At 50.7% G+C, this 12,194-nt stretch overlaps 8 protein-coding genes across 8 annotated transcripts; 6 read left to right on the top strand and 2 right to left on the bottom strand.

The window, feature by feature from the left end:
- Window positions 1–276: 276 nt before the first annotated feature.
- On the top strand, window positions 277–837 carry BKA67DRAFT_590933 (uncharacterized protein; the record flags this gene model as incomplete). Its single annotated transcript, XM_046104647.1, has 1 exon — window positions 277–837. One exon carries the CDS (start codon window positions 277–279, stop codon window positions 835–837), a length of 561 nt encoding a protein of 186 aa, XP_045961654.1.
- A 152-nt stretch (window positions 838–989) lies between these two features.
- Window positions 990–2,094, top strand: BKA67DRAFT_188569 (uncharacterized protein). The gene has a single exon (XM_046095333.1). The coding sequence runs from the start codon at window positions 1,292–1,294 to the stop codon at window positions 2,000–2,002; it is 711 nt and encodes a 236-aa protein (XP_045961653.1). The 5' UTR covers window positions 990–1,291; the 3' UTR covers window positions 2,003–2,094.
- An 88-nt stretch (window positions 2,095–2,182) lies between these two features.
- BKA67DRAFT_555224 (uncharacterized protein) lies at window positions 2,183–3,434 on the bottom strand. Its single transcript, XM_046102055.1, has one exon. It carries the CDS (start codon window positions 3,209–3,211, stop codon window positions 2,327–2,329), a length of 885 nt encoding a protein of 294 aa, XP_045961652.1. The 5' UTR covers window positions 3,212–3,434; the 3' UTR covers window positions 2,183–2,326.
- Window positions 3,435–4,014: 580 nt separating this feature from the next.
- BKA67DRAFT_655689 (thioesterase-like superfamily-domain-containing protein) lies at window positions 4,015–4,986 on the top strand (the record flags this gene model as incomplete). The annotated part of the gene is made up of 1 exon (XM_046106806.1): window positions 4,015–4,986. One exon carries the CDS (start codon window positions 4,015–4,017, stop codon window positions 4,984–4,986), a length of 972 nt encoding a protein of 323 aa, XP_045961651.1.
- Window positions 4,987–5,554: 568 nt separating this feature from the next.
- BKA67DRAFT_188547 (uncharacterized protein) lies at window positions 5,555–6,501 on the bottom strand. Its single transcript, XM_046095332.1, has 2 exons — window positions 6,434–6,501; window positions 5,555–6,376 (listed from the first exon to the last, which is right to left on the bottom strand). The coding sequence occupies exon 2, from the start codon at window positions 6,151–6,153 to the stop codon at window positions 5,671–5,673; it is 483 nt and encodes a 160-aa protein (XP_045961650.1). The 5' UTR covers window positions 6,154–6,376; window positions 6,434–6,501; the 3' UTR covers window positions 5,555–5,670.
- Window positions 6,502–6,793: 292 nt separating this feature from the next.
- BKA67DRAFT_655687 (uncharacterized protein) lies at window positions 6,794–7,874 on the top strand (the record flags this gene model as incomplete). Its single annotated transcript, XM_046106805.1, has 3 exons — window positions 6,794–7,034; window positions 7,091–7,358; window positions 7,460–7,874. 3 exons carry the CDS (start codon window positions 6,794–6,796, stop codon window positions 7,872–7,874), a joined length of 924 nt encoding a protein of 307 aa, XP_045961649.1.
- A 1,897-nt stretch (window positions 7,875–9,771) lies between these two features.
- BKA67DRAFT_555215 (uncharacterized protein) lies at window positions 9,772–11,095 on the top strand (the record flags this gene model as incomplete). The annotated part of the gene is made up of 1 exon (XM_046102054.1): window positions 9,772–11,095. A coding segment is annotated over exon 1 (874 nt), but the record flags the coding sequence as incomplete, so codon positions are not given.
- Window positions 11,014–12,192, top strand: BKA67DRAFT_188432 (uncharacterized protein). Its single transcript, XM_046095330.1, has 3 exons — window positions 11,014–11,269; window positions 11,322–11,384; window positions 11,441–12,192. The coding sequence occupies exons 1-3, from the start codon at window positions 11,160–11,162 to the stop codon at window positions 12,021–12,023; spliced, it is 756 nt and encodes a 251-aa protein (XP_045961647.1). The 5' UTR covers window positions 11,014–11,159; the 3' UTR covers window positions 12,024–12,192.
- Window positions 12,193–12,194: the final 2 nt, after the last annotated feature.

Genomic DNA, 12,194 nt, shown 5'->3' with positions numbered 1-12,194 from the left:
CTTTTGAGGAATCTACGCACCGCACAAATTTGGACTCATAGTAGTGCTCTTAGCAGCCTGAACCTTATTCGCTGTTGCAGCTGCAGTGCTACTTCGGAGTTGCAAAAGGAAACAATAATACGGGACGGCCGGGTGTGGGGTAATCCCCCAGACCTGCACCCAGTTGATGGCAACATCTCCTCGAATCTTTTCATTTCATGAGACCTGCTCACCTAAACTTATGATCCTGCCTCCAAGTCGTTCTTCAATTCTTCCACACTCTCTGAAACTGAAACTATGGGCGACTCTGCAGGTCCAGTGTCCAAGCTCCCGCAGCTCCACCAGTTCTACACCGGCCACAATGACGAAGGCAAGGCCATCGTCGCTGAGCACCAGGACTTCAAGTGGACACCGTACGCAGACGGTGACATGGGCTTTAGCGTAGTGTATACCACGGCTCAGTCACCACCGGATTTGAACGGCGACAAGGACATTGCGCAGCACAAGCAGACGATGGCCGGTCAACTAGGGCTCGTGAACCCAAATGGCTCCGTTCTGCGTTGTGTGGACTTCGCGCCTGGGTTCGCTTGCGATATGCATCGAACCCAAAGCTTGGATTTTGGGATCGTCTTGGAAGGCAGTATTGAGATGGTGCTAGACTCTGGTGAGCGACATATGATGAAGAGAGGTGATGTGGCTGTGCAAAGAGCTACGCAGCATCAGTGGATCAACACTTCTAAGACGGAATGGGCGAGAATGATGTTTGTTTTGCAGGATATCAAGCCCCTGTATGTCAGTGGAAAGGAGATGGGTGAAGATCTAGGGGAGAAGCCTATGGTGCTTCCAACGCAGCGATAATCATATCGGCTAACACACGACAAGTCGATGTATTCGTTCAACACGATACTGCTAGCTCAAAAATATGCGGCATAGATGCTCTACAAAACAAACACGCACCACATCTCAGAAGTGTTTATTGTCTCCTCTCATTGTGGCCGCACATTCAATGTCATAGACTTTGTTTAAATTGGACTAAGCTCAAATTCTTCCGTGGCAGTGTAGGACAAAGGCCTTCTGTTGTTTGTACCATTATGTTTCATTCTAGCTAAGGAGGGATGAATTGCTTTGTACCCTGAGGTAGCTAAATAGACAGAACGACGCATCCCAGCTTCTGTGGAACGTTCTTCAGGCCAAGACATTGACTCAACCTATTGCAACGAGTAAGTTCAGTATAGAACCCAGTAACCCGCACACTCACTGCACACATTCAGAAAGGCAAGAAATCGAAGTAAACCTCATCCTACTACCGATAATGTTATCTCGATCCAACTCGATCTCCTCGATACGTTCCGTACGTTCTGTCAGAGGTGCAGGAAAGAGCAAGATCACGACATATGCTTGCAAGCATGAACTCACCGCCAGCCGCTTGAACACCGCTATGGCAGGCTTCCCCATAGAAGTCAAGACGAGAAAGTGTCCCGACTGCCAGACCATGACGCCCGATGGAGCCCTGATCTTGCTAGAAGCCATCCGGAAGCGCTCCTCCGCTACCCTGCAGAAAGCAGACGACGCCACCAAGCGCAAGTTGGCGGAATGCCTGTTCGAACGACTCGCTGACCGGCGCCGCGGTTTGCTCAAGGAGGACTGGGACGAGATCTCGCTCTCCTGGGCCACGTTCTGCTACCTTCACGTCCCCATCGCCGAGCTCAAGAACGTGTGCGCGACAATCAAGACGCGCTACGGTGCGGGCGTGGACAAGCAGACCCTCCAGACGCTCGGCAGGGCGGCCTGCGTCGAGGAGAACGTGTGGGAGGCTTTCGAGCCGAGGGACACGCCCATGTTCTCCACTGCCAATCATGTCGTCGCGGATCTCAGGATACGACACGGACAGATCGACCGCTTTGGTCATGTGGAAGACATATTCTTTGCAGCGAAGGAGCTAGGTGTCCTTTGCGACACGACGGTCGTAGTGTATAATAAGGTCTCACAGCGTTTGAATCGATGGGGTGCTGCTCATAAGTAGGCAATAGAGGCTGCTAGATTGTGGATTGTGGATTGTTATGTCAATACAAGTAGAGTTGAGAAGAGTCGCTCATTTCGGCTAGCCAGTAATTTGCTGCTGTACAACCCCAAAAGCGTGTTCGTTACATAGAGTCACATCCAAGCCGCCTATAGAATGTTGTAGATCAACTCTAGAGCAAGGCTTTAAAGGAGCAATTTACAATGTTCTCATATAATACTGATAATTTGTTATTTGCCTTCACATGAAAGTTATTTGGACCAATTCCTTAGAAAGCTCTCAACCTCCACTGCGCCCAATCAATCACCTGCTATAAGGTGCCGGGGACTAGCATAGATCCACCATGACATCAATTTTGGCTGTTACTCCCATCTTCCGAATTTCGTTCTTAACAAGCCGCGCTTGGTCAAGACCCGAAGCAACCAGACGGGCCGCGTTCCCTAGACCATCTAAGCAACTTGACGAGTCGAAGCGAGACTCTGTAATAAACCCTTTACGGTAGTCCAGAGACGACTGCCACTGTGCTGCCGCTTCGCTGTCAGCCACATGTACGACCAGCTGTAGCGATCGCAGATCCTTCATTCGTTGAAGTATTTGCACGTCCCATGGGGGACAAACTGGATCCCAAGGCCTGATCCATCCACGTAACGACGAAGTAATCCGGAGGGCCAGTTTCTGGACTCTGAATATCCAATGTTGGTCACTGAGGGGTCTCGGGACAATCTCAGATTTCCCAGGATAAAGAGGTCGAAACCAAGAAGGTTGCCAACGAAACACGGGAGTCTGATCAGAGGCCCGGTCAAAGTAGAAAGTATCCTCCGCGAAGTTGAGCCAGACCTCTGACGACTTGTGTCTGCTTACTGGACGGTTTCGCAACTCCCCAGGCAGCGTTAACCAAGAGTCTGGGGTGCTCTTAAAGATGATAGCAGCGCATGCCATGTGTGCGAGTATCGATACATCCCTGCCAAGTTTGACTTGCTCCATAGGCATGGATGGTCGTGCTCGGCTCCATAGGTCGAGATCACCAAAACCAGTGGTTGTGTTGTCAACTAAAGAGAAGTCTTCTTTTTCCAGTGCTGCGTACAGTAGGCTGTCACCATCCACAGAAAAGCAATGTCGCATGCCACTTCTACCGTCCCGGTAGAATGTCCATATAATGAGTTGGCATTCTCTGGGGAGCTTGTTAAAGAGATGAAAGTTCGCCGATGCCATGGCGATGGACTATCCTTTACACGACTCCTAATTTTTTTCTTCTATAATCGCTGAGGAAACTCGTGAAACAACAATGTTAGAATATATGTAAAAATGCTTGCAGCTCAAGAATCCAAAAGTCCCCCAGGCTCTTTGAAAAGGATTGAGGTTAACCAAAATTATGCCCCACAATGGGTCGTGGTTGCCTGGTACACTGAACTACCAAAATGATTGGGGTTTTATGTATGCTTTATTGACTCTTATTGATAGTCCTATCGTGGTTAACCTTTTAATCGAATGTGGTTCTAGTAACAACTCTGGGCCGTTCATCTGTCTGTGGTGATGACCACGTAAGCTGGTCCTGATGCCTCATATGAGAGTCTGCCATGACACAGGCGACAACTACCATGCAGATTGTAACATCGTAGTCTACAAACTTCCTTATTGAATGCATCTTAGTGGAATGAATAGTAAATTCTTAAGTCGCATAACCTCGAATCTCCATTAGTCCAAAGAAATACTCCAATTGATCCCGAAGTAAATCACCAGGTTTACATCCAAATCATTTACTAATCCAGCGGCTTTCGAAACCTATCCATGCTCTGTTATGATAGAAATTAATTGTAGTCTTCAGGAACTTTTGTAAGCGTCAGTTGGTCGAACATGATCATACCTAGGGAAGGCGGCCTAAAGTGGATCTGGGGTAAATGCGAACCTCGGTAGGATCGGCACCGGTCTCCATTTAGAGCTTACCTTTAACCTGTATATCTGCGAACCATCGGCTTGACAATCTGCAAAACGCTCATTGAACTCCAACGTCAGTCATGGCTGTGAAGTTGGCAAGTCAAATTGGCCTTGACGAGGTCAGTCCCGGCGAGTATGTATCCGCGGTGTTTCCTGAGCGGATGGGCAACACGCTCCCAATCGCCTATGGCGGGTGCACTCTCGGTGTAGCAACTCATGCTGCGTGTAAGACTGTGCCGGCGTCGCACTCACTGTACTCGCTTGTCGGGCACTTCCTGGGCCCAGCGTCGACGACAGAGAAGCTGCATTGTACAGTGCACAAGACAAGAGACACGCGGACGTTTGCGACGAGGCGGGTACAAGTGAGCCAAGTCAAGCCAGACGGAAATATGCGTATATGTATGGAGCTACTGGCAGACTTTCAGATCGAGGAGCCTGCGCTCCTTACATACTCATCTCCGCCAGCAGGAAAGTACTCAGGTCCGGAGCAGAGTCAAACACTCCCCGAGCTGGTCGAGAGGGCTGTTTCGGAGGGGCAATTGAGCAAAGAAGCCGGGGCACAGGCTGTAAAATCTTTCGAGCTCGGCGAGTTACTCTTCGAATCGAGGTTTTGTCCTGAAGGTGTATGTGGGCAGAACGCCCTGGGCATCCTCAAACAAGAGCGGACAACACAAGATCACCTCCCGATTACAGAGAAGACTACTGCAGACTGGATAAGGTCGCGTGAATCACTTGAGACACGTGGCGAGAGGATGTCGGCCACAGCGTTCATGCTCGACGGGGCCCTGTCATTCATGCCACTGAACCATAACCATATGTGGCTTGACGATGCGGGCGCTTGCAGCACCTTGGATTTTGCGCTGAGATTCTTTGTACCAGACCTGGCTCTAGACGCTTGGCATTTGAGGGAGCGAAAGACAACTGCGGCCGGCTTCGGACGGTCCTACTCTGAAGGAATGTTATGGGATGAGAAGGGCACGTTGGTGGCTTCGATGACGCAGCAGTGCATCGTTCGACCAAAGTCAGATGGTAAGCTGAAGACAAAATTGTAGAACGGAAGGTGAACTGCGAGATATCAATTGTGGGAATGGCGTAAATGAAGTTGGGTATTAAATGTTAATGAACCATTGCTTCTTCAGCCAGTCAAGAATTCCAATCTGCGACGATAGAACGATACCGAAACACAAAAGCCATCACATTGGAGAAGCGGCAAGCATTTCCGAGCGTTCCCGTTTAAGCAGAAAGTGATGACCGGCAACGGATATTGGCTTCTCACAGGGCCCCGAGCAGGGACCATAGGGTCCAGAGTCCAACTTCTGGTAGGAGCGTTGAGCGTTCTTCTGACTTTGAGGATTGACGACCCATCTCTGGCAAGCTGTTACCGCAATGCGCATATGTTATCATCCTCTGCCAAAATACATGTGCAATTCCACCTGCCCAGATCTCTTGGTAACAGTGTCAAGATAAAGGGTATCGATTTCCGCAATAGCAACCATCATATCTAGTCCAATTCTCCCAAGAATCCACTGGCAGTGCGCGTTTCCCGGGCGATCAAAGCTCACCACCAAGAATGGCAATGCAACCTAGTCGGAACTACCAAGACGTTCTGCAGAGCTTGGTTTGGCTCTGAGCCGAGATATGCTTATGCTGCTGTGTGCACGGAGTGGGCAAAGTGGTCGGACAGATACTCTGAGCGACACGAGGAGGGCGGTTTTCGTCTGATTGCACTTGAGCTTTCAATCTGTTGGCTTCCTGGGATCATAATGCTCGTAGTCCTCGTCTTCGGTATCGCTCTCATCCTCCAGCGCCAGCGTCTTCTTCTCCTTGGCAGGCTCTAGTACGGCCTCTACCTTGGCGTCGTCGCCGTCCATGGGCGCAAACGCGCTCTTAAAGCCGCTCTTCTTAAAGCCCCCCTTCTTGATGGCTCCGCTGGCGGCTGCAGCACTCCCATTCCCGCCGCCTTCGCCGAGCTTGATGCTGATGAGCCCTTCGGTTTTCTGCTCTGCCTTCCTGGCTCGAGCGGCTGCCGTCGGGTCCTTGACCATTTGTTTCATGTCTTTCATGCGCTGGCGATGCGAGTGATCGTAAGAGGAGAGGTGGGCTTCATAGTCGTTCATCCGACTGTAGCCCTTTGAGCACAGCTCGCAGTAGAAAGACTGCCTGGCAGCGCGAGCCGAGGCAGTCTGGGCGCTCGGGAGAGTTTGATGTCGTGGAGGCATGGTGCGATGACAGTTCGGGGCGGAGCAGTGTTGTGAGGTGTATGATATGCCTGACGACGACTTCCGGACGTACAATCGTGGACGTGCAAAGCGGGCTAGGCGAGGCTTCTCCGCGACGTTGTCGCGAGACGGTTGCGTCTCGATGATGGTGTGCTGAGTAGTTACAGGACCTACCTACTGTACGTAAACGAGCTAAGGACGGGGGATGTCGTGGTGGGGGGTCCTACAAGTAAGTTAATTAATTACTTAACCTAGACTAATTAGATACTTAATTACTTGCTTGCTTGCTTGCTTACAGTAACCTACCGGCACTCTTCATGTAGGTTGGGTCAGAGCTGTTTGGCGGCTGAAGCCCGCTGTGAAATTAGTGAGCTGCAATTGGCGCTTGGCGTACACCTGGGGGGCCACATGCGCTAAAGATCGCTGGGGCTGGGGCTGGAGCTGGAGCTGGAACTGGAGCCGAGTTAAATAGTGTCGAGAGAGCTACAGGGCAATTACGTAGGGTAGGTAGGGCAGGGGTTCAATTGAACTCGGGATTGACATCAGAAGTTGCGGCACCGACATCGACGTCGTTTGTGTGTGTGTATGCTGCCGTCTCACGTTGCACCTTGAGCTTCACCGCTTGTCCAACGAAGCCAAGATGGAGTCGCAAACTCCCTTGAATCACAAGGCCTCCCAGGAGACTATGATATCTCTCCTGCAGCTGGATCCCCAACCGATAGAGAGCCCCAACGAGAAACCTCTCCCGCCTCTACCTGAGCAAAGCTTGGAAAGCTCCACGAGCAGCCTTGAGGCCGAGTCCAAGTCCAAGTCCGGGACGTCCAGCCCGCATTCTTCAGCCCTCGGGCTCAGTGGAAGCGGCCATGGACCAGTTTATTACTGTTCGTCCTCCGCCACGTAGCAAACTATACACGGCCGCCTGCTGACCGAATCACAGTAACGAGGATACAGCGCTACTCCTCCTACACATTCACCGTCTTTGCCGGTCTGCACATGGTCAACACCTCGATCGTACCCCTGATATACAATTCCGTACCCTACTCCGAGCCCTTCCTCCTCATGGCTCGCGAGATATACCAAACACGCCTATCCGAGCCTCTTCTCGTCGGTCTCCCCATTGTCGCCCACGTCGCCTCCGGACTCGCCTTGCGCCTCATCCGCCGGTCACAGAACCTGAAGCGATACGGAGGCGCGACCCCGGGCATGTACGCGCTGCATCGGTCGAATACATCCGTTCTGAGTACATCGGAACACTCAAAGCATGGGCTCAGGATATGGCCGCAGCTCTCTTACGTCTCCGTCGCAGGCTACATTCTCATTCCCCCGTCGTGGCCCACATTTTCCTAAATCGCATCCTGCCCTTGATTGTCGAGGGTGACAGCTCCAACATTGGTCTGCAGTATGTCTCGCATGGCTTTGCGCGACATGGCCTGCAGCCTTGGATTGCGTATGCCCTCCTCCTGACCGCTGGCGCTGGCCATTTCGTATGGGGCTGGGCAAAGTGGTTAAACCTTGCGCCGCCCATGAACTGGAGGAAGACTACCGTGGACAAGGCGCTAAGAAAGAGAAGGAGCAGGGCATGGTGGGGGATCAACGGGCTTGCAGCGCTTGTTGCTGGTGTTTGGGCTGCTGGTGGGCTGGGAGTCGTCGCAAGAGGAGGTGCCGCATATGGATGGCTGGGCAAGGTGTACGATGCTATATATGCTCGCGCTGGCCAGTAAAGGTGAACTTGGGAATTTGGCTGTATAAACAATACTATATACTCTCGGCATTGGAGAATGGCGTTGCATGGTCAAACAACGCATTTACATGGCGTCCAATGAATTCATTGATCCCTTCTCATTACTGAACATGAGTTTTACGGCTGCCTGGCATTCTTTCGAATTATATTTTGCCTCACTGTCCATACATGACTTCGCATATATTTTGAGACTTGCCTTCAACCGAACCAAGATCCACTGCAGACTAAATCCCAGAGACCCATCATGCTTAATGTAATGAGCCAGCAAGACAAGCGCCATGTGTGCAGTCTGTAGTATTGCGCTTTTACTGTAAAAGATGTGTGTTGACCCATCCCAATCATGTCTAGATATCCATCGTCCCGCTATCCGTGCCATTGCGCCGGTTTTGGCAAGCAAATGCTGGACATAACCATGGAGATACGTTATAGCTTATCGTCCGCAGCATCTCTTGGTCTTTTGTTTTTCATATTTCCATATTTCCTCATTTCTTTCCTAACCAGTAATTCTTATTTATTTTTGTTCCATTCAGGAGCTTTTCGTCGAACCTCCAGATCCGGTCCCCTTAGTCCCGGGTATACCCTTGAATTTCGACTTCATTTCTTCGCTCTTCTTGTACTCTTGTTCAACCAGTGCACACGCCTCTAGGGAGCATGCAGGACTCTTGGACAGGTTTGAACAGCAGGTACCACGCTGGCAGATCGCTGAAGGGTGCCATTCGTATTGGTTCTTGCTAAACTCCACCTGTGTTGGCGATGAACACCGATGATGGAAGATACCGGCCGTTGCCGGCCAATATGCTTTAGGATATGGCGATATCGCGTTATATGGTAACGCGCCGATGGAGGTTGTGAGCAAGAGAACGATGGTCCAGACGAGACGTAGTGGCGAGAGATGGGATGGAAGCATCTTGGACCCAGATTTGGTCCTGTACAAACTTCTATGATTTGCTGCCTGATCTTTTTTGAGGGTAGCAAGTAGAAGCAAACATAAGCTGGCCCGCCCAGTCGTTGCTTAGGTCCAAGGTAGTTCAGCAACCGTGTGTCGTTGGTTATTCACTTGCACTGTCCACGTGCAAAATGGATCAGCTCATGAAAGGTAAGGACACCAAATCGCCGTCGACCAAAAACGGGATACTGCTAGTTGGACTGTGACGATGCTATGAAAACATCGGCCAAGCAAAACAAGCAGCAAGAATCAATTTAACACCTCACCAACGAAGAAGCCAGGGAAGAAGCGGTCTAATTCAAGATAAGCTCCCCGCCAACCCTCGGGCTGCAGGATATGGCTTCTGGAAGATGACGACGCAAACCCGTAAGTTAGCGAATTCGCTCAGCTTCATCAGCCACGCCATGGACCGTTTTGCGTATAGAACCATCCTGACTTCCAATTTTAGCTGGCTCTGCCATGTCCAGTGCACATAAAACGTGCCAATAGCCGTGCTCATGGAGCTTTGAAACGTTCGACGGGGCCCGCTAGTGTATCGGACGCGTCAGCGATCAGTCCGGCGTGTGTCTTGTTATATCACTGATATGCCCGACCGGTATTGAGTAGTCAAGGTGTTATAGTTCAATAGTTCCAAATCATCTCGATCTGAGCATGAGTTCTGGTATCATCAGGTTTATGTTGCTCAAGACTATAAGCTACACTGTAGCATCTGTCCCGACGTCGACCAGTCGAACGGGGCATCGCTCGGCGCCCTAAATAACGCTGAACGATAATTATAGGGCGCTCATAATGTTTTTGGAAGCGTGATGGGGGTTACTAGGAAGAAAAGATGTCAGACAGCATAAACTCAGAAGTGCAAAAGGCATAAGATTTTACGTTGAACTTTAATATATATTTTCCCCCAAAGAGTAGACCATCGGGGCTTGACGGGCTTGGCAAACTTCCGTCTCGGCCCACCAATAGGCAGATGCCGGGTGCAGCCGCCTGGCAGCTGGTGGGCAAAAAATGAAGAGAATCTCCTATATCGCTCGTTTCCTTCACACAAATCATAGATGCGGTACAGCGGCCTAGGCTATCTTACTCTATATCGACGGCTCGATTTGTGAAAATTTAGCGAACAAAGTATACTGTCCAGTTGTCCACCGAGATGTCACAACTCCTACCGCTAGACCTGATGGAGCTCCAGCTCAGCCAGATCGATCTTCTCCTGGCCATGTATCCGGAGGATGCTGAGCTCGATGCAAACTCTGAGTCTGCGCGTGTTGATCTCACGAACTGGATTGGTGGCAATATAATAGCGCCTGGAACCTGTGCTCCTTCCCTTTCTGTTTACCTTACTTTAGATTTGTCAGATGAGCTGAGCGAGCCTCCAGGTTCGCGTTCTGTAATACTGGATCTAATCATACCAACACAATACGAGGGACCACAACCTCCAGATGAGCCACCAGCTATCCGTATCAGAGTTAAGCAGCCGTCATGGATGAGCAAGGCAGAAGTGACAAGTCTGCAGTACGAAATTCCAAGCGAAGACATGCTGAGTGCGATTGAATTTGTCAAGGAGGCTTGCTTGCGTCACATTGAGTCCACCAAGAACAACATAGCAAAAGAAACCGCAACGACAAGTACTGAGCCTCTGGTACGTGTCTGGTTCTACTTCCCGTCAATCAGCACACGCTCGAAACGAGACGACCTGATCAACCATGGACCTTCGTACGGGCTGAGTGGTTTCCTCCTGGCTGGCAAACCGGGGATTCTCTGTTTAGAGGGAGGATCCAAGAGCATCGATGATTACATGAAGTTCATCAAGACGGATAGTTGGGGCGACATTCCAGCTCATCACAAAAAGGTCAGCGAGCGACACAGGGACACAGGCGATATCAAACGCGTCTTTAAAGGCATGCAGGAGATTACAGACCTCTTAGGCGAGCGAAGGGGTGAGAGGGCGAACCGAAATGACATGAAGGCGGTGGAAACATGGTTGGACGAAAGAGGCCTAGGAGACGCATTCAAGAAGGTGTTGATGTGATGCGAGTATGAAGTGTCAGCAGCCATTGCTGTCTGCTAATACTGATGTTCGTTGCTACCGCAATGAATTCTGCATCGTGAGATTGCCATGCCGACACTATAGAAATGTGCAGTTTGCAGGCGTATTGGGCACCAGCTTCTCCAATTTGTGCACGCGGCCGTGGGTAAAGTGACCCCCACGACGTGAGTAAATCGGACGTCCGGCCAGCTGCAAGTAAAGTAATTGAGCTTCAACATCACACTTTAAGCTCAAAATCAACCCATCGATAGAGATACCACATCACATGTGCCAAGATGTCGCTCAACCACATTGCACGTGAAGGGTTTGGAGGAGCAATATCCACAGTAAGAACGAATCCTCTACTGACGGGTATCGTCACCACCGCTGTTGTCGGCTTCGCTTGGCAAGTTTCCATGCCACCGCATACTTGGAGGTGATTATTTACACATGCTTAGGACCATTAATGATTTTGTTGATTGGAGGTCCTTCGGTACAGGTGGCACACCGCCGACATGGGCGTGAGTAGTGCCGTAAGACTATTTGATTGAAGCTCAAGAGTTAACGACCCATCAAGCGGCTACTGGAAGATGACCAAATTGCGCATCAAAGCGCTGCTCGATAATGACGATCTCCTGGATACTTCGGTATACAGCAAGTCAGGGCAAGCTTATCTCATAGACCTCCCCATCCGCGCAACGCGGCGGCCAAAGTTGATGCCCCGCATCCTCCCGCAACGGCAGGTGCCAGAGAGGGTGCTCTCAACAGCGTCGCAGAGCAGGTTGCACAACATTGTCACCTCCCTGGCAGCGGCGCACCCGGAAGTATTTGAGGTCAAGCCATCGCATACCGAAGGCAGAACGACTGAGGGGTTGTATGCGAGAAGGGACCTGGACACTCTGAATCCCATTGCGCGCGATCCAATTCTTGACCATGAGATTGCGCACGCGCACTCATCAGATGATTCTCTGCACGTATGGCTAGGTGATCGGGACGCGGCCCAAGTAGTCGAGAAGGGTTGGGGACAGAGGTTTTGTCTCCCTTTTGTCAACAAAGGATGGGTCATGATCTACGCACCTCGTAATCTCGAGGAGGTCGAGGTCGTGGAACAAATTGTGAAGGCTGCTGCGCAATTCATCACTGGCTTGGAATTTAAATGACGAGATTCTGTGTGTGTACTCGTACACATACACAGTCCACCGTATAGGCAACATCTATGAGGTTGGGCACTCGGTGCCAGGTTCTATCTAGCCATTATTGACATATAGTCCGTTGTTCTCCACCTCAGCAACCCATAACGCCCATGATTTATCCTGAGTACCTTCATTCAT

Source organism: Truncatella angustata (genome assembly GCF_020726525.1).
Source record: "Truncatella angustata strain MPI-SDFR-AT-0073 chromosome Unknown BKA67scaffold_2, whole genome shotgun sequence".
NCBI classification, from domain to species: domain Eukaryota; kingdom Fungi; phylum Ascomycota; class Sordariomycetes; order Amphisphaeriales; family Sporocadaceae; genus Truncatella; species Truncatella angustata.
This window is presented reverse-complemented; position numbering and strand designations above follow the sequence as displayed.

Bases quoted from the DNA above. Each gene is read 5' to 3' on its own strand.
- BKA67DRAFT_188432 (XM_046095330.1), top strand. From the start codon at position 11,160: ATGTCGCTCAACCACATTGCACGTGAAGGGTTTGGAGGAGCAATATCC. The intron at 11,270-11,321 runs GCAAGTTTCCAT...ACACATGCTTAG, and splicing joins GCTGTTGTCGGCTTCGCTTG to GACCATTAATGATTTTGTTG. The intron at 11,385-11,440 runs GTGAGTAGTGCC...CGACCCATCAAG, and splicing joins GGCACACCGCCGACATGGGC to CGGCTACTGGAAGATGACCA.
- BKA67DRAFT_188547 (XM_046095332.1), bottom strand. From the start codon at position 6,153: ATGCCTCCACGACATCAAACTCTCCCGAGCGCCCAGACTGCCTCGGCT.
- BKA67DRAFT_555224 (XM_046102055.1), bottom strand. From the start codon at position 3,211: ATGGCATCGGCGAACTTTCATCTCTTTAACAAGCTCCCCAGAGAATGC.
- BKA67DRAFT_188569 (XM_046095333.1), top strand. From the start codon at position 1,292: ATGTTATCTCGATCCAACTCGATCTCCTCGATACGTTCCGTACGTTCT.